The sequence below is a fragment of the Vigna angularis genome, chromosome 3 (genome assembly GCF_016808095.1).
Source record: "Vigna angularis cultivar LongXiaoDou No.4 chromosome 3, ASM1680809v1, whole genome shotgun sequence".
NCBI lineage: Eukaryota > Viridiplantae > Streptophyta > Magnoliopsida > Fabales > Fabaceae > Vigna > Vigna angularis.
In genome coordinates, this window is record NC_068972.1 from 36,966,226 (window position 1) to 36,989,486 (window position 23,261).

General features: G+C 29.7%; 2 protein-coding genes across 3 annotated transcripts; both read left to right on the forward strand.

Annotated features, from left to right (window-relative positions):
• Positions 1-6,254: 6,254 nt before the first annotated feature.
• Positions 6,255-15,149, forward strand: LOC108325845 (transcriptional corepressor LEUNIG_HOMOLOG). Of its 2 annotated transcripts, XM_052874008.1 has the most exons (12): positions 6,257-7,212; positions 7,298-7,359; positions 7,968-8,140; positions 8,259-8,327; positions 9,072-9,253; positions 11,698-11,887; positions 11,971-12,080; positions 12,200-12,349; positions 12,458-12,613; positions 12,701-12,817; positions 12,911-13,108; positions 14,822-15,149. In XM_052874008.1, the coding sequence occupies exons 1-12, from the start codon at positions 6,766-6,768 to the stop codon at positions 14,963-14,965; spliced, it is 1,998 nt and encodes a 665-aa protein (XP_052729968.1). In that variant the 5' UTR covers positions 6,257-6,765; the 3' UTR covers positions 14,966-15,149. The 2 variants fall into 2 exon arrangements, with proteins under 2 accessions (XP_052729969.1, XP_052729968.1); XM_052874009.1 differs by lacking the exon at positions 14,822-15,149 and having other exon boundaries at positions 6,255-7,212; positions 12,924-13,108.
• A 4,771-nt stretch (positions 15,150-19,920) lies between these two features.
• On the forward strand, positions 19,921-22,587 carry LOC108324451 (F-box protein At2g32560-like). The gene is made up of 7 exons (XM_052874012.1): positions 19,921-20,431; positions 20,769-20,830; positions 21,146-21,318; positions 21,430-21,498; positions 21,586-21,764; positions 22,244-22,328; positions 22,411-22,587. The coding sequence occupies exons 1-6, from the start codon at positions 19,994-19,996 to the stop codon at positions 22,307-22,309; spliced, it is 987 nt and encodes a 328-aa protein (XP_052729972.1). The 5' UTR covers positions 19,921-19,993; the 3' UTR covers positions 22,310-22,328; positions 22,411-22,587.
• Positions 22,588-23,261: the final 674 nt, after the last annotated feature.

The following is a 23,261-nucleotide window of genomic DNA, read 5'->3' on the forward strand; positions in this document are numbered from 1 at the left end:
TCAACGAAACACTTAAGGATGAACGCTCAACGAAAACACTTAAGGACGAACGCTGACGTTCGCTAATCACAAAATCGAACCTTCTTAGCGAATGGGACGAACGTCCCATATTCACTCACCAAATTGAACGTACGCGCGTTTCTGCAAAATTCTGCAGAAATCGCACCATGTTTTCCAGAACCCAGAAAACCCCAATTTTTCATCCCAAACTCCCCAGATCTGCATTAAACATAGTATATATCGACAATCAAACAAAAGATCTAGCTCCCCTTACCTCTTGAAGACTTCCTTTGCTAAATCTTTAAATCTATCTTCTCCAAGATTTCCAGTGCCAAGGTTTCTTTCCCACTCCAGCAACTCTGAACTTCACCTCCTTCACCAACCTTGCAGCAAGGGTTTCCTTCCTCATTTCAGAACCTAGCATCCCCTTATATCTTCCACGTTTGCAGCCTGTTGAATGATGCCAAACATGAGGGAAATCACGGACTTCTTTACTCTCCAAAACCAATTCCCGTGACTCCCTTAATTGCTTCCCACACCCCTTCAACAGCTGCCTCCCCGTGAAGCCATTCCCTACCACACCACTCATCACAGGAAGCCCCCACCACATCAATTACCAACATATCCTTGTCCATACACCACCCCCAAATTATTTAGGTCCTTACAGTTAGCCAACTCAGCCTAATTCTATAGGTGCTAGTTTTGAAGGACGAAAAATTATAGTTTTCTTAAAGAGATGGATCAAAGTGTACAAAGTTTAAAAGAATGACGAAAAACAAAATCGCTTAATAATTAAGGGATAAAAACATATTTAATCCTATTTTATATTTGCATTTATAAATTTCAAAATAAACTTGTAACTAAAACGGATCAGAGTCCAAAACTGAATAATATACTTTACTTATAAATTTGTTTAATTTATAACATTATTAATTAAGATATGTTTGATCGGTTAATTAGTTACTCTTCAGTGAAAATTGTCTCATCTACAAGATACATTCTCCTTTCTTAGATCCTGTAAAAAAGAATTTCTTTAGTTTGTCGAATTTTAAAAAACAAGTTTTTGATTCATGGAGTCAAACGACATTAGCAAAAGAAAAAACTGATTCATGATTCATGACATTATAAAATAAGCATGTTTCCTTACATGTCTAGAATCTCCTTATGGTATCATTGTAAGACCCATATAAAAGTCAAAATAATTTTATGAATGTTGTGGTTTTGAATAATTAATTATGATGTGCATTCATATGTAAGATAAAGACTATTATTTGTATTATGTCCACCATTTTGTTTAGCTTGATTGTCTTGTATTAGTTATTTAAATTTAATGTTGTGTGGTCCATGTTTGGTCAAAGGAGGATCACAAATAAAATAAAATAATAATAATGTGAAAAGAAGAAGAAGACAAAACTTGAATTATGGAAATTGGCTTTCCGTGAAACATGAGTGCAATACTTTCAATCATGGGTGCAAAAATTTCTTACATGGGACCCTTCACTTTCCATTATTTTCTTATGGAACGATTGTTAAGCTAGCTGCCAAAGAGAATTTATTTCTCCTTATATAGCATCTATATGGCTAGAAGAGAGGGCAAGAGAAATAAGATTTAAGTTACAAAATACTTTTACATTTTAGAAGGAGAGCAAGCAAGGGTGGTGGTCTAGAAGTATCAAGAGTGAGGAATTTCTTGCAAGGAGAAGAGGTAGGGGAGCTAATCCTTTCTTGTTATGATCATGAATATGAGTATGAATGTGTTAAAATTTGGTAATGGTAGTTATCTATTGACTTGTGTAAAATTTGGGTTTCACGATTATAATTTCTTATTTTCGAGTTACTGTGGTGAAAAATTTCTATTAATTGTTTTCACCGTTGGATTTAGCTAAACTTTTAATATGTCAATCCTACGACATATTACTAAACTTTGACCGTTCGGATTTGAAAATAGAAGTCTGTACTTGGAGAAATAAATCCTGTAAGTTTGAGTAAATTAGTTACCCCTGTAGTTCTGTTACTAAGTTGTCTCGGTAAAAATATAGATTTTGACCTATTTGACCGTTAGATCAACTTCCAAATTTGATATATAATCCCTAAGACATATTACTACAATTTGACCGATCGGATCTGTAATTGAAGGTCTATGTTTAGAGAAAGAAATTTCGAAAGTTTGAAACAATCGGATGAACATTGTATTGCTGTTCTTAAGCTATCATGGTAAAAGTTTCATATATATTTCATCTACCGTTAGATTGAGCCCAAACTTTAGTATGTAGTTCATAAGACATATTAAGTGATCTTGATCGTTCAGATTTGGGATTAGATGTCTGTGCTTAGAGGCATTCATTCCGCATTTTGAGTTTGACCGAGAACCACTTAAATTTCTGTCTCTGAGTTACCTCAGTAAAACCTCCATATCTACTTAGTTAGCCGTTGGATTACTCTGAAATTTTAATATGTTGTTTCTAAAAGATAGTGTCATACTTTGACCGTTCAGATTTTAAATCGGAGATACAGAGTTATAGATATTAGTTTCGTATCTTCTCAGGGATCTCAATACTACTTAATTTATGTTTTGGATCATTTATACAAAATTGATGATTTCCGCCTCATTAACCGTTGGATTGGACTGAAAAGCTTACCATATGATCTAAACATGTTGTTGATTAGTTTGATTGGTTCAGATCGTCGATAAATAATATGTTGAAAAAGGTAATTTGGTTAATTTGTGCTACTTTGGTAAGTATGCATAATTGAAACTGAGATATGTTGATTGATTATTATGTGTTTGTTGAGCATGATTGGTTTGGGATTAGTGGTTGAGATGGCATGTGATTGGTTATGAATGATATGTTAGAAAAATGTAATTTGGTTAATTTGTGCTACATTGGTAAGTAGACAAAAGGGAATTGAGAAAAGTTCACCAGTTCTCTTATGCTTGTTGAGTATGATTAGTTTTGGATGGGTTGTGGTTGATTATGAATAATTTGTTGAAATAATATAAATGATGTTGGTTTGCGCTACTTTGGTAAGTAGGCGAGTAGATGTTGGGTCTGCGTTACTTTGGTAAGTAAGCAGAGTGATTTGCGCTACTTTGATAAGTAGGCAGGATGAGATGATGAATGAAGAGATAAAGAGAATGATATAAATCGGGCTACTTTGATAAGTAGGCGAATTAACTATACTGTGCTACTTTGGTAAGTAGACAGTATTGTCTTATTGTGCTACTTTGGTAAGTAGACAATATCACTTTGTTGTACTACTTTGGTAAGTAGACAATATCACCTCCTTGTACTACTTTGGTAAGTAGACAATATTACCATGTTGTGCTACTTTGGTAAGTAGACAATATCACTTTGTTGTACTACTTTGGTAAGTATATAATAAAAATCACCTTGTTAGATTACTTTGGTAAGTAATCAGTATATCATGGTTATACTACTTTGGTAAGTAGACAGAAGGATGGTTGACTGCTGTGCTTTGGTAAGTAGGCAGATTAATAATATGTTGTATTAACTCTAGTAAATCGACTGATGATTTTGATTGGAGAAATATTATAAAGTATCAGTGTAATAGTTGTTTTTTTTTAGTATGTTTGAGATGCATGTATTGGACTGATTGTCACACTTGTGATGTTAGTAAGATTGTGGATGATGTATATTTCTTGAATCGGTTAGCTCACCCTATTGTTTGTGTTTGTGTATGTGAATGCAATGATCGTATAATGTGTGATATTATATGGGAGCAGAAACTATTTCAGATGAATTAGCAGATGGTTCTGGACTTGCTTAGAAGATGAGAGATCTGTGGGGAAAAAAGAGACATGGGGAGTTTCTAAATAAATATGTTTTGAAATTTCAAACTGTGTGTAATTTTAAATTTCAGAAGTTTATGAACTGTGTGAAATTTTATTTTAGAAGACTTGTGTTGTAATAAAGCACTTAATATTTTGTTGGTGTTGAAAATTGTTAAAGAAAAGTTATATATGTATTTTTGTGGAAAATAAATTATAACGCCTAAATCGGGGTGTTACAATCATTCTATATTCTAACATTATTTTATAACAATAAATTTTTTTGTTTTTCAAAAATATGAAATTGAGATTTTAATTTAATATTTATTTATTTTTAGAAAATGATATTCTATGAGGTATGGGTAGAAAATAATACTCGGAATATCTATTTAATGTTTTTTCTGCTATCTTCTTTGTCATTAATTTTTATGAGATGAGGATATAAATTTGGTGAGTTAAAATAAAAGTTTTAACATAAGGAATATGTCACATTGGTTTTATTTGATCATGGTAAATTATTAATTTTTTAATAAAAACTTTAATCCATTTCGATTCCGAATAAGCTTATATAAATATATTATTTCAAATATTTAAAACAATAATTTTTTTAATTATTCTTAGAATTAATGATTTTCAGAATTTTCAGAATTCTCTAAAATGAGTTCTTTTTTTATTTTATTTTATCTTGCATTAAATATTTATTCTTTATTGAACATAAATCATTATTTTTATTACAAAACTACATATAGTAATATTCAAATGTTAACATTAAAAAAAAAATAAAGAAAATTATATTCAGGAACTTATATTTTTGTAGACTTAAGCTAATGGAGGAATGTTCATGAATGCAAATACATTTATTTAACATTGAGCATCAATTAGATGACCAGTTGCAAAAATTTGTCTGTCCAAAAATACCCACAAAAACATTTTCCCTTTTTTTATACAAATATTTTCTCTCTACGATATATAGATACCATACAAATAGTGGATAATGTTTCTCATCTTTAAAAATATAGGATATCATATGCATGGAATAAAATATATATTATTATAACGTTTTTAAATATCATATAAAATTGAGAATTATTATTAAATATTATCTAAATGTATATATAAATAACCAGCCAGAATCGGTTCTATTTAAATATTTTGTTGTGATAGTGATTGTTTTTGAGTTTTGTGGTACTTATAAAAATAAAAATAATTGTAGTTAACTAAAAAGAAAAATACGAGTATAATAAAGGTTGTGAATGGTAAAGAACTAGTATCGGTATCCGTATAATGTAGTAGACTTTTTGAAAAGATTAAATATATATATATATATATATATATATATATATATATTACATAAATTTAAGTTCATAAAAATGGAATTAAAATATGGTTATGAATAAATCAGTTTATTAGACTATGAATAAATAAATATATTGTTAGTATTATATCTTAAATGTATTAAATAATTAATTGTTATATCATATCATATGGGAGTACTATAGTATATGATAATAAATTTTTATATTATAAGATATTGTTTATAAATATCTTTGAGATCTCTTATAATATGTTGGGGTATGATTGTATAATTTATAATGCATTATCTGAGAATACATTGTGAATTCTACCATTTGAAATATTTAAAAACATTAAAAATAAATAAATAATTAGAAATGTTATATTTCAAAAGGCATTATCTGAAATATGATTCAATCTAAAACATAAAACACAAGTAAAGAAAATAAACGCATCAAACTTAACAAAGATTATTCAATGTAAACTATGAAAGTTTTTACACACAAAAATTAAATTAGATTAAACTAACTAATTTTTAATTCAATAAAATAAAAAAGTTAAATTGAACTAAGTTTTTGGATAGGTATTATCAGAAAGACTGACACTTATCTTCTAGACACCAACTAACCGAATTAAATTCCTTGACTAAATATTTAAATTGGACACATCAACCACCTTTATTAAATTTCTTCATTAAATCCTTAGATTCACACACAACCACTATTATTAAGATATTTGACTAAATGTGATTGGTCTCCTAACTTGAAAAACTAAATTAATAAAAAAATTAATTTATTTTAACATAAAAGTTATATTTCTAAAAAAAAAAATCAGACTAGTTTATTTTTAAAAAATTGACCTTGTCTAACTCATATGCGTGTCAAATAAACTTATCTAAACAAGTTGATTTAACAAGCCATTATTCTCTAACTTATTCTTTACACATTCAGCAGTCATTCAATAAATAAAAAATAATAATTTAAATAATGTTAAGATTTTTTATAAAATGAAAAGAAAATATTAAACAACTAATTTTACGTAAAGAATCATAATAACAGTCCTATATTAATTCAAATAATAATGATTTGTTTGAGAGATAATATTATTTTTGTACAGAAAAGTAAAAGTTGGTTTGATTAAAGTTCAGTGGAAGAAAGGAAAAATGAAAAGCATGAAAAAGCATTTTACAGTTTAAAAGTCTGAGAAGCGATTCTCCACCACTTCCTCACTTTCTCTCTTCACTTTTTCTGTGTTCATCTTCTCCCTTCTCACCGTTCTTCTCCTCAATTCTCTTTTCACTGTTAATCTTCTGAATTGGGTCATCTTCTCTGCTGTTCCTTCTTTTTTCTGTGTTTCTTCTTGTTTTCCTTCCTCAAGAATCGAATCGGAAACTGAATCGTTAATGAAACGATTCAGTTCCGATTCATGTTACGATTTGCACTACAAAACGATTCATCAAACGATATATGATATATATATCATATATCACGGAGGAAGAATTTTGTAATGAATCGAGATTTTCGAATCGTACTATTCCAACGATTTTCTAACTGAACTGCTTTGGCTGTAAACCTAATTTTTTCGATTCATGTAATAATCAAAGTAGGTTTTGTTTTCTACCTTCAATCGCCTTCTATTTATGTCATAGAAAATATTATCTGCTTCTGATTATAATCTTAGACATGGAGAAGGATAGTAAAGTAGGTCCTCCTCCTATCTCTCTGTTGGATTTGCCGGAATCCACCTTGGATTTCATTCTCAAGTTCCTTTCTCCAATAGATCTTTGCACAATGTCAAAGGTGTGTGTTTTCTTGAAGGGTAAATGTCAGAGTGATGAGTTTTGGGAAAATCACATAAAGCAAAAATGGGGAAGAGTGATTGGTGATGCTGTTTACAAGGAGTGGAAAAGGCACGTAGCAATTGCCAAGGATGGAGTTTTGTTGAAGAATCAACACACCAATCAAACTGCCTCAATGGGTTCTTTTTCTGGTGTTTGGCCTAACCTATTTCTTGCTTCATACTTAGAAGATTTCAAGGTCCTCAATGGACAAAACTCAAACAACTTCATGATGTCTTTGTATTTCTCTCTTGAGAATGGTAGCTTTTGGTTTCCTGCTGAGGTCTACATGGTAAAAACTAACTAGATTTTATATTTCAGGTCTAAATTTTTTAATATATTTTTTATATATATTGATCAATATTATGTATTTTCAGGATCTGGTGATTTACAATGCCTTGGTTAGCTATGACTCACAATCTAATACCTTTCAAGCAAGGTATATGGAAAATGAAGACCTCTTTGAAATATACATGCATGAACTGAAAATTTTGCTTTCTAAGTTATTACTTCCTAAATTTAGACAAGATAACTTGTTCGCCTCTTTAACTGAAAAAAAGAATTATTTTAATTTCTGAAATGACATTAGCAAAAGAGAAGACTGATTCGTGACATTAGAAAATAATCATGTATCCAATATTAATAGCATTATATATCATCAATTTTCACCACTTCACCACAAAAAAATGATTAAAATAAATTTTTTGTTTCAATTCAACACAGAAAAACATTTTACTATAAATTTCAATGTTTACACATACATCCAGTACAATTTAATCATTTTATTATATCGTGTTTCTTTTTTGATACAGGAAAAATTCCTTGATATGTATGTCCTGTATAAAAAAATTACTCTCAGCATACGTATATAAAAAAAAGTTAAAATTAACTTTTTTTATATAATTAAAATTATTGATATACTAAATTGTAGAAACACTTTTATATAGTTTCTTTATTCTTTTTTATTTTAACTTATAAATAAATTAAATTTATTTTACTTTTTCTCTTTAAAAGTGTTTATGGAAAAAGCTGTATATGTTATGTTAGGTATCAAAATCGAGATTGGGGATTTCTAGGGAGAAACATTCAGTGCGCTATGGTGAGAGCTCCCTCGGTTGATACTCCTCCTTATGTTATACATCTCTCTCATTGTTTAGACACATTGAAACCAGACGATCGTATTGAGATTCAATGGAGACCAGATACACACTCTCCTTATGGTATCATTCTAAATTCTAACATTATTTCTTTTTACTTTTTCAAAAATATCAAATTCCCATTTTTTATAATTACTTTATATTTAGTTTTATTCAATATAATTTTGGAAATGTATTGCAGATTGGTGGTACGCTGTTATTGGTCACTTGGACTCATGTTCTCGAAATTGTTGTCAGTGTCATTACAGTGGTAAGAAAATTTCTGATTCCTTGTTTTGTCTAGAAAAATCTTTCTAATATAATGTCAACATGTGATAATTTTAAAAGCTTTTATTATTTTAAAATTAAAAATATCGGTTATTTATTTCAAAACAACTATTCTTTGATTTTCAATTTTTCATAACTACTAATTAAATCAAAATTCATTTAATTCAGATTTAGTGAACTTTAAATATATTTTAAATTTTAAGTTTTATTATCTAAATTTTTATTTATTTATTCAACGTTTAAAATATATTTTTTTAAATTTTTATCTAAGTATTTTGTCATTATGGAGATTATACGACCGTTATTTATTTTTTCTCTTACCAACTTGTGTTTTCCTTCTCTATTTATTTTTCAACTCGTAAGTTAACTTTTTCTTAGAGAGGAAATAAATGAGTTGTCCAACAAATTTAAAATGATTGAAAATGAAAAGAATGAATTGATCAATAAATTAAAGATAAGAAATTATTTAAACATTCAATAAAAAATTTATTTTAATATAAACTCAATTTTAAAAGAAACTTAGAACTCAATTAGTTATTTTAGTTTATAAGAATTGATCAGTAAATGAGTAGAGAAAAAAAAGAGTAAAATAAAATGATAAGATAAACAAATTTCATCATAAAATTTACTAACTTGGCATTTTCCGGATTAAAAATGGACTAAGACAACCGTATGAAGTTCTGTTCGTATATAATTTGCACATAATTAATGTTGGTGTTTGATATAGATACATTGATACTGGAGTTCAGACAATACCCTGAAGAATCAAAAGATAGAAGAATAAAGTTGTGTAGAAAGAAGAACGAAGAACAAGGTGATGAAATAATTGGCTACTATGGAGGAATTAGAAAGCTTGAGGATGAGGATGAGATTCAAACATGGAATGGGCTCTTCCCCCTTCAAGTTCAGGTACATCGTTCTTGGAGTTATTTTTCACAATTTTGCATAACTCGCTTAAATTTCTTTGTTTTGAACAGGATCAAGGAAAATAAAGAATTTAACATAAGTTATTCTTAATTAAGAATTACTTTAACAAACTGTTTATTTCAAATTATTTTTTCAGTTTTTTTGCAAATAATTAGAAATTGATGAGAATTTGAAATCTAATTTTTTGGTAAAAGAATCTTATTGGAATAACAGTGTTTTTCAATTATTTTTTTTAAGAAAATGACTTTTATGATGGTAAACATGCATAAATTATATATTTTATCTTTAAAATAATTTGTAAAACATAATTACTATTTTTTTAATTCTAGATTTGTTTTTTTTAATGTTAATAAAACTTGAAAAGGAACAAAGTTTTTGAATAATCATTCTTTTTAAACACTTCTTTAAAAATAGAATGAAATAAAAAATTTTAAAAGCTAAAATTACTTCATTCATTAATTAAAATTATAATTTCAGAGAAACTAAATTATAGAACTTCTACAATTCAATTTTGTTTGATGGAAAATTTTATTTTATTTTCTAAATTGTATTTTATTTTCTAAATTGTTCGTCAGTAGAAAACTTTTTTCATATTCTCTTAGGAAAAAAAATATAACCAAAACAACTGACTATTCTAGTTAATGAGACTGATCACGTTAATTAGAGTGAATACTTCTTATTTTAATATCAGAAAGACGGTGAAGAAAATAAGGTAAGATTAGGAGACGAGTATAGTAAGCAAACCTAGCCAATGCAAGGGACCTGTTTGTGAAGGTTTGTAGAACTTGAAGGTTTGCTTCCCATTAGAGCAGTTTTTTAACAATTTTTTACAAAGTTGTCACTGTTTACGAGCATGTATAGTTGTAAAAAAGGTGTAAAAAGGAAACATTTTTATGAGACTGAGAAGCAAGTTGCAAAAATGTTGAAAGAAAAATATTTTTTTAATAATTTTTTTTAACGTTTTTTTTTACTTATGTGATAGCTTTCTGTCTGTTTCAAATATATAAAAGGTTTAATAATTTTTTTTGTCTCAAAATTTGTTTATTTTTCTAAAAAAGTTCTTAATTTAAAAAAAGTGTTAAATTGGTCCTATGTTTGTAAATATTATGTCAACCTCGTTTCTTCTCTTAAATAGAATCAAACGGAGTTAATGTATCAATGATCTGGCAGGAAATAGTGTTATGTAGTTAGAGGTTGAAATGGATATTTAGAAATTGGGTGTTTAAAATTGGGGAAAAACTTAGTTAGCTATTAAACCTATATAAAAATAGTTGTTAACATGGTTCATGTTGAAAAGTGGCTGTAACAACCCGTACTCAAGCCCTATGACTCTTAGTCCAGAGAGAAAGGATGGAAGTTGTAGATTCTGTGGTGATTACATAACCTTAAATTAAGCAACTGTTTCAAATAAGTTCCCATCATTGAAGAATAATTAGATAAATTATATGGAGCTAAATATTTTTCTACTTAAGGGTATTAAATCAACAACAGAACCAGAAAGCAAGAAGTAATAGAAAATACTGAAAAACATGGAGTTTCCATGACCTATTTCCAAGAGCAGGACCAAGGAGGATTATTTGGTCTAACAGGGTATTATTGATGCTTTATATGGAATTATGGCAAGATAGAAAGAAAAAAAAAAAACTCAAGGCACTTGTTAGAACAATGCATCACAACTAAGGATTAGTGTAGATAGCATGGAGTGCCTAGTTCTATTGCTAGTGTTGGCCCGATTTTTATCATTATTCTGGTAGGATTTATTCAGGTTATAGGACACCAAACTCAGGATAAGTACAACCTATCAACCGCAATCTGATGAACAAAACCAAGGTATTCAATTGGACCTTAGAAACTTATCTACGCTGCTTTTGTTCTTACCAGCCAAAAGTTTGGTTAGAATTTATCCCTTGCGCAGAATAAGGGTACAATAGCAGTTTTCAAAGTGCTACTAACTGCATTCCTTTTGAGGTGGTTTATGGTCGTCCTCCCCCTTCAACAGCTAGGTTTATACTCGAAGAAACGCTAGTACAAGTTATGACGCAGGACCTTATGAACAGAGATGTGGCTTTGAGACAACTGAAATTTCATTTTCAAATAGCACAAACTCAAATGACAAATGCTAACGTTCATTGCAAACCTTCCATGATCAAATTAGGTGGTTTGGTGTGGTAAAAAGCTTCATCCCGAATTGTCAGCACGTGTAGATTTAAGATTTTGTAACTGTAATATTCTAGTGGAAAGGAGTTCGCTCCTTTTTAATTATTTTTTGCAATTGCTGAAATAAGGAAGTTTTGTCTTTTCACAGTTCTTTTCTGAAAATAATGTTGTTTCCTAAGAATATATTAAACGTAAATAATCTGCTGAATCTTTTTAAGTTACTTGGAGAATGTCTTTTCACAGTTTCTTAATGATTTATATCCTTCTAGTTGCCGGATGACTTGCCAAACTTTGATGATATTGGCCTCTTAGAGGATGATGAAGAATCATTAAGCTCACAGGATGACGTAGAACACTTTGGAGATGATGGCTTCTTAGAGGATAATGTGGAATTATTTCCCCCACAGGATGATGGTGATGGTAGGAACCCTTCTGAGCATGATACAGATGCTATGAAAGGTATTCTCATGTTCTCATGCATCTGTATAAATTTTTACCATTCAAGTTGACCAGGTTGCTGGCTATATTGCTTCCCTTCTCAGGCTTTACCTTTGCTGAAGTTGGTTTTATGCGCAAATGCAATAGCAAAGTTGTTTGCTGTCATTTCTCTTCAGATGGGAAATTATTAGCTAGTGCTGGACATGACAAAAAGGTACAACATATTTCTTTTTTAACTTTATTTTAAATTATTTGATGCATTTCAATTTTCATGAATCAGCTGCAGTTGATGATTCTGTATTGATGTGATATCATCCTATTTCTTGTAATTAGGTTGTTCTGTGGAACATGGAGACACTGAAAACAGAGACAACTCCGGAGGATCACAGTCTTATTATTACTGATGTTCGCTTCAGACCGAATTCAACTCAGCTGGCAACATCTTCATTTGATAAAACTGTTCGGTTGTGGGATGCTGCTAATGTAAGTTATTCTCTTCTGAATGCAGACCTTTCCTTTTCTGTCCTTGGTATGAAAATAATATATGCTTTCTGAATGCTACTGGACTTACCATTCACTATTACTTTGCAGCCAACCTTTTCTTTGCAGGCATATAGTGGTCATTCTTCGCATGTTTTGTCCCTTGATTTTCACCCAAGGAAAAATGATTTTTTCTGTTCCTGTGATGATATCAATGAGATTCGTTTCTGGAATATTAGCCAATATTCTTCCATCAGACGTTTTAAGGTCACTTACAAAATTCATTTTTAGTTATCAAGATATTATGAATTATGGTTTTTCTCAATTCTAAACGATATTAAATTAATCAAGCAGGGAGGATCTACCCAGGTGAGGTTTCAGCCGAGGGTTGGTCACCTTCTGGCTGCAGCAAGTGGGAGTTCTGTGTCTCTCTTTGATGTTGAGACTTGTAGGCCGATGCACACATTTCAGGTGTTAACACAAAACTGCAGAAATCTAAGTAAATAATAAAATTCTTCTGTACTATGTTTTTGTGATAATAATGATAATTTAATGCATTTCTAGGGACACTCTGCAGATGTATCTTTCGTCTGTTGGGATCCAAACGGAGATTACTTTGCATCTATGAGTCAAGAATGTGTCAAAGTGTGGTCAATTGCAACTGGGGAATGCATTCATGAACTTAATTCCAATGGAAACATGTATCATTCTTGTGTCTTTCACCCAAGCTACTCAACTCTCTTGATTATTGGAGGATACGAGGTATGTATGTGCCTATGAAACTTTGTTGTTTGCTATTCCTTTTCACTTCTTTTATTGTTTATTTGTAAAGTAATTATAAAAAAGTTACTCACCCTTCACTTTTTCTCATAAATAAAAGGTTTAATAGTCTCTTTTGTCCCTAGTTTTATTCGATTGTGTCAATTTGGTCCCTGGTTTTAAAAGAGTGTCAACTTGGTACTCATTTGATAAATTTTGCGTCAACTTTGTCCCTTCCGTTAAATAGAAACAAACGGAGTTAAAGATTGATGATCTGGCAGAATATGTGTTATTTTGTAGATATATTTATGGTGACGTGTTAGTGAATGGGTGTAGAGATGAAATTTAGGAGTGTATTTTGTATTTTCTAGGCCAGGCCCAAGCCCTCTTTTCTCTAGGGTTTCTTTTTCTCTTTTTTAGAAACGGTCTCTTCTCCAACTTCGTTAGCGGCAGCTGGCCGGCCAAAATTGTCGTTCCTCGTGCAACCATCCAAGGCCACCATCAACTCTTCATTCATCCTCAACCACGCTCAAGAACACAACCAACGTCGTCCAGCAACCACAGTGAATCGCATCACCTCCATTGACGCACCCGGACCACCACGAGAATTCCTTCGTTCTTCCATCAACCATCCAAATCGCGAAAACAGAGAGAACCCGAGAAAGTTCATCTTCTCCTCCATTCTCCACCGTGAAAACTCCAATCTCCTCCACGCCATCTCCATCATCCTTTATGTCTTGACATGCATCAACCTCAATCCAGTAAACAATGACCCATATACGAAACCCAGATCGCGCCTCCACCTCTCGAGTTTTGTCCATTCCAAAACCACCATATTCATCACGAATTCAGTACTTCTCCTTCGAAACCTGTAAGGAAACGCAACCCGCCCCAAAACCCCAATCGAAAAGAGCCCCCAAATTGCAGAACCCTAATCACGTAGAAACCATCCCCACCGCGAGCATCCTCATCTCGCATCAACATCGTGCCTCCTCAGACCTGCAAAGCAAGAGAACCAAACCAGAACAGCCATGAATAAATCGCAACACAGCCTTGCACAACCCACTGAATTGGGCATTGTGAGGGTGGTGGGACAAAATGGTAGGGTGGATTCGGGATCTCTTGAAATTCTGGAAATTAGGGTTGGAGGGGGCGTAAGAAAGAGGGGTTTGGTGGGGGTGGGGGTGGTGATAGGGTGGGGGAGGCGGAGCGGGGCAGAAGGGGAAGTGGGAGAGGGAGCAAGTGGGGCAGATATTCGATGGAGGAGTGGGACGCCATTGTCGATTATCCATTGCTAACTGCAACACTCTTCTTGGAAGAAGAAGAAGATTTGATCTGAGGAGTGGGACGCCATTGCTATGCCATTGCTAACTGTCACATTAATTATAATTAAAAGTAATTAAAAGAAAAACATTAATCTAAATTAATTATAATTAAAGGAAATACTAAATACGTCACCACGCATACAATTTAAAAATGTCATCCATCCTTAATGTTGTTTGTTTTTATTTAACGGAAGGGACAATTTTGATGCAAAATTTAATAAGTGAGGACCAAGTTGACACTATTTTAAAACCAGGGATCAAATTGACACAATCGAGCAAAACTAAGGACAAAAGAGACTATTAAGCCTAAATAAAACTGTTAAAACTGATTACTCATTAAAACTGTTAAAATGAATTATATGTTTTCATTTTATTCACCGATACATTGCAGTCACTGGAGCTGTGGAACATGGCTGAGGATAAATTGATGACAATTCCAGCTCATGAGGGTGTGATATCTGCATTAGCACAATCACCCGTCACAGGGATGGTTGCTTCTGCCAGCCATGACAAATCTGTAAAGATTTGGAAATAAATTTTACTATTTTATGCTTCAAACAAACAGGGCTCTACAAATTACGATGATATTATTATTAGCTCCTTTCGTTTTAATATCCAAAATGTATGTTATCCAACTTCGTTGTCTGTTTACTTATTAGTAAATGACACAAATTAATCAGTGATGAATATATAGTTAATGATATTAATTAGTTTGAGAAGTCCTATGTATAATATTATCTTGTCTTTTGCTTCATGCACTCCACAATTTATCTATTGTAAATTTATTTTTCTTTATATTATGGGAGGTGCAAACAAGTAACAATTATTTTTGTTTATTTTATGGGAGGTGCAAAGGAGTATACAAAGTAATTTTGGAATGCACTTTTGAAAAAAAAAACAAGAAAAAAAAGAACTGGTATGGATATTTCGAGAACTAATGGAAACAATTTTGGCACATAAGTTTCCGAAACTTCGAAATACTAAATTACCAGAATAAATTTTTTATTTGAATTATCTATTCTGAAACATCTACAATATAAATTGCACTTGTAACACTTTAAACCTTTTTGTAAAAATGTTCTCCAAAGACATTTTTAAGCTTATTAAAATTGTTATAAAAAAGAAAAAAATTCCTAATATAATTAAGGTTTTTGGTTGAAAATTGTGTTAATTTTCTTAGGTGAGTTTCACTCATGTCACAATTGTGTCATCTCTATCTAATAAATCTTCTTTAAAAAAATCTAACATGGTATGAGGCTTGATAAACAACCTCCAACAATATATTACATTCAACAAGAATCACAATGTGGGTTGGTTCGCTTTGCATTTAGTAAGGAAAGAGCTCGTTGTTTCGTCTCATAACAAATGCATACTAATATTTTTTTTATTTGCCCATTTGATTCTCGAGTTTGTCATTAGGCCGAATAAAAATTTTCTAAACTTTATTTTTATTTAATTAAAATTTTAAAAGTAATATTTTCTATAAGTTCATGTCTTAAAATAAGTTATATTTATAATTTTATAATTTATAACTTTTAAGTATAAAATCGAAATGACTTTGAACATGGTTGAAATGCGAATGAGAGAATTGTTTTTAGATATATTAGACACGAATGAGTGAACTACTTTTGGATGGAATGAAGAAGAAAAGTGAATATGCAAGTTGTTTAGGAAAAACACACATGAAGTGTTTGTTGGTGCTACTAGATTTTAGGAATTTAAGTCAATGCGAGCTAAATTTGGACCAATGCGATATTGGTCCACACGGGTTGTTGATTATGTTGCGCGAGCCTAAGCGAGTTAGTAACTAAAATACTCAATCCATCCTGCACTTTTTCTAGCGAGCCTGTGGATTGACCTTTGTCACTCTAAACATTCGAAAGAAAATATACCAATATAAAAGGGAGTCATTCTTGAGGGAGAATTTTTTATGAATAATCCAAGTGAGATTAAGTCTCACATTGGTAGAAACGATAAAGTTATACACTGTATAAGTAAAAATATTCATAAATCTATAATTTTTCAGATTTTGGATTAAAAATTGTATCAATTTATTTAGTGGATTGGACTCAAGTCATATTTATATGTTATTTTCCCTATTAAAACCCTTTATATAAGAAAAGCTCAATGTAAATTCAACTTGGAGTGTAGTTTAAATTAAACCCAAAAATTTATCCTGAAATAAAAAAATTAATTCTAATTTGTTTGAAAATGAATGATTTAAAATAATAAAAAATTAAATCAAGATTATCAACTTTAGAATAAAGGATGTAAGAGTCTAAAAAATAGTGTTTTAGTATTGAGAATGTGTTTTAAAACATAAGACTCAATTATTTTAATATTAATAGTTTAAGTATAAATAATTTTTTTATAAACGAATTTAAAGACTTGATTATTTATTATTATTAAAATTTCCTCCTATGACTATTGGCTTTATTTTCCAACCAAAATGATAATCTGCTTTGGTTTTATAAAAAAACATAGGCTATGAAAGCGTGATGATTTTTTTGTAATTTTTGACAAAGAATAACTACAATTTAGTAATACTCATAGTTTATGCTTAATAAGTTAGGGTATAGACTATGATTCTTTTAAATAACCATAGGATATATCCTCGTAGTCAAAGAATAAGTTACGATTCTACTAGCAACTGTAGCCTATTCTTTGGCTACCAGGATATATGCTACGATTATTTAAGAGAATTGTAGCCTATGTCCTGATTTCTAAGGTAAAAGTTGTGAAAATTTTATATGCTCTGCAACTCACTATTGCATCTTTGCATCACTACCATATTTCTTCTCCAAAACTGTGAACACTTCTCCATTTCCTTCATTCTTCTTCATTGTTTAGCACCCTCATAAGGTTCATTTATTCTTCCTTCCATTTTTTGTTTGTAATGTTTTGATGTTCATTTGGAATGACATTGTGAAGAAATTCATTTGCTTGCAAGTTCATTCAAAGTGATGCAATTAGGGGATTCAACATTTTTACTTGGCCTGTGCATACCACTTTTTCCTCCCACTACAAACCCTTAAATAGGGTATTCTCTCTCGTTTTGCTTACTCATTGTCTTCCTTTAAGGTGCGTTCAAGTTTTTCTTCCCTGTCTCTATTTTTGTCTCTTGTTGTCTTTGGTTTGTAGGTTCGCCATGATCATGCTTAAATATCTTTTTTGTTCTTTGTTCAGATTCGTTTGAAGACTTTTTCTTTATTATCTTTGTTCACAATTTGTTATTTTATTATTTAGTGTTTTGTCACTATGCTCCTAGGTTTTTCAATTCATATTGATTTATTTTTTGTTATTGAATCTTAATTTAATTTTTCAGGTTTCTTAATGGAGTGTAGGAGTTAAAAATATATATATTTTTTTTAAAAAGATTGTAATAAAATATTCTTGAATGAAAAAACCATGGTCTATAATCATGAATGACTACTGTTAGTAGCCTATTATGATTTTTTTTAAAAACATTTTAATTCTATATATGACAGTTTTATCCAGAATTATGTATTATAGGCTACAGTATCTTAATAATAACTAGAGTTGTCAATTTGATTCATAACCCATGGGTCAGTCCTAACCCACTCTTAAAAAAGTCTCATTTTAAAAAGTCTCTCAAGTAGGACCGAAATTAAGCTTTAACCCCCAAAATCTCCTCTTAAGTTAGAGTCAGAGTTAAAGTGAGTTTAGCCTACTACAAAATATAATTACGCACTTTATTTATAATAAATATTTTCTTTTCTTCACTATGATAACACATTTTATTTGTTATAAAATAATTACTATTATTTAAAATAAATGATAAGATATTTTATTTCTACTACTCATAGATTTAATTTAATTTAAATAAATATAATATGATATAGAATTGTGATATTTTTTTAACGCGCAGAATTAATCAAAAGGAGCACAAATAATTGACGTAAAGTTTGTTTATTTGTTGGAAAAAAATTGTTTCACACTTTTCTTAAAAATACATTAATTTAAGATTCTTTTTAATAATATAATAATATATATTAAGATTTTAAATTAATTTTATCGTTTTGTGGTGTGAAGATATGAGCACCCTTATTTGTTCATATATATGAAGGCACATTATACATAGAAAGATAACCGTGTTTGTTTGTTTGTGTGTAACAGATAAAGACAGAAAAGCTGGTACTAGGCAGCATTAAGCATTGACCATCTCTTCAACCACAATATACAAGAAAGCAGACAATGTGTAACCAAAGTTTGAAGTTGTTGTTACATTCTAATTAAATAAAAATTATAATGTGAAATTGAATAAATAAACTTCACCAAAAAGTTAAATAATAATAAGATATAGTAAGTTTTTATAAAAGCCAAGAAAAGATCAGTTTGACATTATTATTCTTTCACATCCACTTTTTTTTTTTTCACTTTCATTTTACAACCTATTTTAACAATAATACTAAATTTAACTAATAAGAAATCTATTCAATGATAAATATATAGTTTAATATGTTGTAATTTTATAATATGATGATAATTAATATGTTGTAATTTAATTATGTGATAGATTAATAGTTTAATATGTTGTAATTTATTGTATCTAAAATAAGTTTTTTTTTTAAAAAAATAATCTTATACATTGACCTTAATCAACGTGTTTTCTAGATATTTTGGTCTTATAAATTCTTTTTTATGAGAAACTTTTTGGTTCTCTAAGTTCTTCTGGTTCAAATCCATATGGATCAAAATTAAATAATGTAAAAATAGCCAAATTGAAGAGTCAAAATAACCCATCTTTTTTATTATTATTGAATATGTTATAGTTTGTTATACATGATTTCCTCATTATTGTCAACAAGATTCGAATTGTATTAAACTCTTTCACTAAATGTGTTTGGTCCATAACTTGAAAAGCTAAATTAATAGAAAGATACAATTTATTATCACATAAAAAAAGTTATATTCAAGAATTATTTTTCTAAAAAACTTCTCCTAGATTATTTTTATAAAATTTTAAATTTTGTTCTAACTCGTACATCAACTTAGCTAAACCTCTCTTGAATGTTGACATTGATTTTACAAGGCATCATTCTCTAACTTATTCGAGATATATATCTTTCTATAGTGTAAAAATAAAAATTCTAATAAACTTTTCATTGTTTGATATATACATAACATAAAAATTTCTTTTATTCCTAATTGTCGTAGCAATCTTTTTTAATATATAAACCTTTCAGTTCCCCGAAATACCATTCTATATATTTTAAACATTTATTTTCCTAAATAGATAAAAATGCCAGTCATTTCAAAAGGGTTAACCAAACCCGCACGCCATACAATTATTTAAAGTATAAATTACTTTTCACACTCGTGAATTTTTCATAATTAAGTTTTTCAAAATTCTATCTAAATATTCTATTATTGTTTTAAAAAATTACACCATCACTCTTTTGGATATTATATATACTTATACTTCTTTGAATTTTGAAGAGACTATGCTTGTATGTATAATAATAATAATATCTTTGGCTATAAGAAAACCCAATCTATTAATGTCATAGAAAATCTTATTAGCCTAATAATAATCTTAAAGATGGAGATGAATAGTGAAGTAGATCCTCCTCCCATCTCCCTCTTGGATTTGCCTCAATCCATCTTGGATTTCATTCTGAAATGCCTTTCTCCAAAAGATCTTTTGACAATGTCAAAGGTATGTGTTTTCTTGAAGAGAAAATGCCAAAGTGATAGATTTTGGGAAAATCACATAAAAGAGAAATGGGGGAGACTGATTTCTGATGCTGTTTACAAGGAATGGAAATGGCACATTGAAATTGCCAAAGATGGAGTTTTGATGAAGAATAATCAAACTGGTTCAATGGGTTCTTTTATTGGTGATTGGCCTAACGTTTGTCTTTGTTCATACTTAGAAGATTGCAAGTTCCTCAGTGCTACAAAATCAAACAACTTCATGATGTCTTTGTATTTCTCTCTACAGACTGGTACCTTTTGGTTTCCTGCTCAGGTCTACAAGGTAAAAAACCAGGTCTAAATAATATTCTAATATTTCTTTATAAAGTTATATATGTATTTTTTGTTCTCAAATTAATTTTAAATTAAATTTTTATATTTTATCTTTCTATTTTATCAGTAAAATGTTTTTCAATAAACGACAGGTCAAATATTTATCATGTGACAAACAAATTTTTTACTTTACATAACTTGATTATGTGTCTGTATTTCTATCTAGAAATGGTAGGTTTTGGTTTCCTGTGCTCAGGTTTACAAAGTAAAAACTAACTAGATTTTATGTCTAAATTTTCTAATTTTTTTATATTATATTATATATAATCAATATTATGTATTTGCAGGGAATGATGATTCACAATGCCCTGGTCAACTATGATTCACAATCTAATACTTTTCAAGCAAGGTATGTGCAAAATGTTCTTTGAAATATGCATGCATGAGAGAAAAATGAGTTTTGGATCTTTTAATAATCTGAAAAAAGTAAATTATTTTAGTTTCTCAAACTTAAAAACATTAATTAAAAATAAGAGGAAATAAGCATGTATATTATTAGAACATATATTTTTGTTTGAATTGAACAGAGGAAAAGATTTTAGTAAAAATTGAAAAAAGTTGAGTAAGTGAATTTAATGCATTATGAATTGTTTTTACAGATATATGGAATAAAAGAGGATTGTTTTGTGAAGGATTTAAGTGGATATGATTTATGTTATGTTAGGTATCAAAATGAAAGTTGGAAACTTATAGGGAAGAACATTGAATGGGATTTGGTGAGAGCTCCCTCAGTTCAAACTTCTCCTTATCTTCTGCACGTCTCTCAGTCTTTACAAAACTTGAAACCAGAGGATCATATTGAGATTCAATTGAGACCAAATACACAATCTCCTTACGGTAAAGAAATAATATGAAATAGAATTAAAGTAATTAAAAAATATTTATATTAAAGAAGTATTTGTTTGTTATATTTAAGAGTGGAAAAAGTAATTATCAAAGTATTTGCAGATTGGTTTTACGGTGTTATTGGGCACATGGAGTCATGCAATGAAGATTGTTGTGAGTGTGAAAACAGTGGTAAGATGAGATGATTCCATGTTATAAAAATATATAGATTTTGTGATGAAAGAGATAACATGATTATTATGAATGGTTGTGTGATAGATACATTGATAGTGGAATTCAGGCATTTTCCAAAAGTATCAAATTTGAGACGAATAAAGTTATGCAGAAATAAGAAGGAAGAGCAAAGAGATGGAATAGCTGGCTACTGTGGAGGAATCAGAAAGCTCGAGGACCACCGTGACATTCAAAAATGGAACAACCTCTTACTTCAATTTCAGGTACTTACACACATAACTTATTAACTATTTATAAATTCTCTTCGATATAACTTTTAAAATAGTTATATTATTTTCTAAAAATTTTAAGGTGAATGTTCGTCCAAGGTTTATTAAAGTAGAAATAATATAGGCTTAATACCCTACTTTGTCCCCAGTTTCGCTCGAAAATGTCAAATTAGTTCATCCTTTAAAAACTGCGTCAATTACTTCTTCACTTAATAAAATTTGCATCAATGAAATCTCTTCCGTTAAATCCGTACAAACAGCGTTAATTAAAGAAAGAGAAAAATAATTAACGCCGTTTGTACGGATTTAACGGAAAGGATTTCATTGATGCAAATTTTAGTAAGTAAGGACGTAATTGACGCATTTTTAAAAGGATGGACTAATTTGATATTTTCGAACAAAACTGGAGACAAAATAGGATATTAAGCTAGTAATATACCAAAAATATTCAACTGATTTTGGTTTTTGAATAGATGATACACGTGTTACATTGGTCTCCAGCGGGGCCTCCAATAATAGGACATGTCCAAAGGCTGTAGACTACGAACTGAATCTTAGGTATGACACTGATAAGAGTTTGGTCTGTTTTGTTTGGTTTATGGTTTTGTAGAGACTCTGATTAGTTATATTTACATTGCAGAGCTCCTTATTATCAAGCAGAGATCTTGTGACTCAAATGCCTGACTTTTGCTGAACAAACACTGCAACCTATAAACTCAAGCTTTCCATCAAAAACAAAACTATCATTTTGATGTTCAACAAATATTTTGGGATGTCCGATTTCTTTTTTTATAAATACAATGATAATTCTATTTAATTATGATTGTCAGAAAAATAATGAAATTGTTTATAACGTCGATTTTGGTCATAACCGTCATTTTAAACTCTCAAAATAAATAAAAATAATGAAATAGTTTATAACGATATTTTTTATAATAATTATCGTTAAAATTGAATTTCTTTTTTAAATATAATTTTTATAATTTTGTCTACAAAAACCTGTCTGAAAGTTTTCATACAACAACTTAAATAGTTCAATAAACAGTTTATCAATACTCTAATAAATAACTATCTATTCTAACAAATAACTCTAAATCTAATTCTAACACTATATATTATTATATGTGATAATAATGTAGTTTGTCCATGTTTATTATTAATAATGGTATAATTATTTCATAAGACGTATTTATAATTAGGTTTTAATCTCTAGATGCAATTTTATTTTCTAATTTTCATTTCAAGGATTATCACCGAAAAATCTCATTCTCTCGTACTCATTTAAAATGTCTTTATGTACATGTGTTGGAAAGAGATATATAGAATGAAATATATTAAAAAAAGTTGCATATGAGTAAATTATTTTTAAAATAACTTAAACTTAATTCATTATTTCGTTTTTGAAACTTAACTAAAATTTAATTTATTATTGTATGTATTTGAGTTAGGAGTGAATATGAAAGAATATTCGTGAAAGGTAGAAGAAACCTA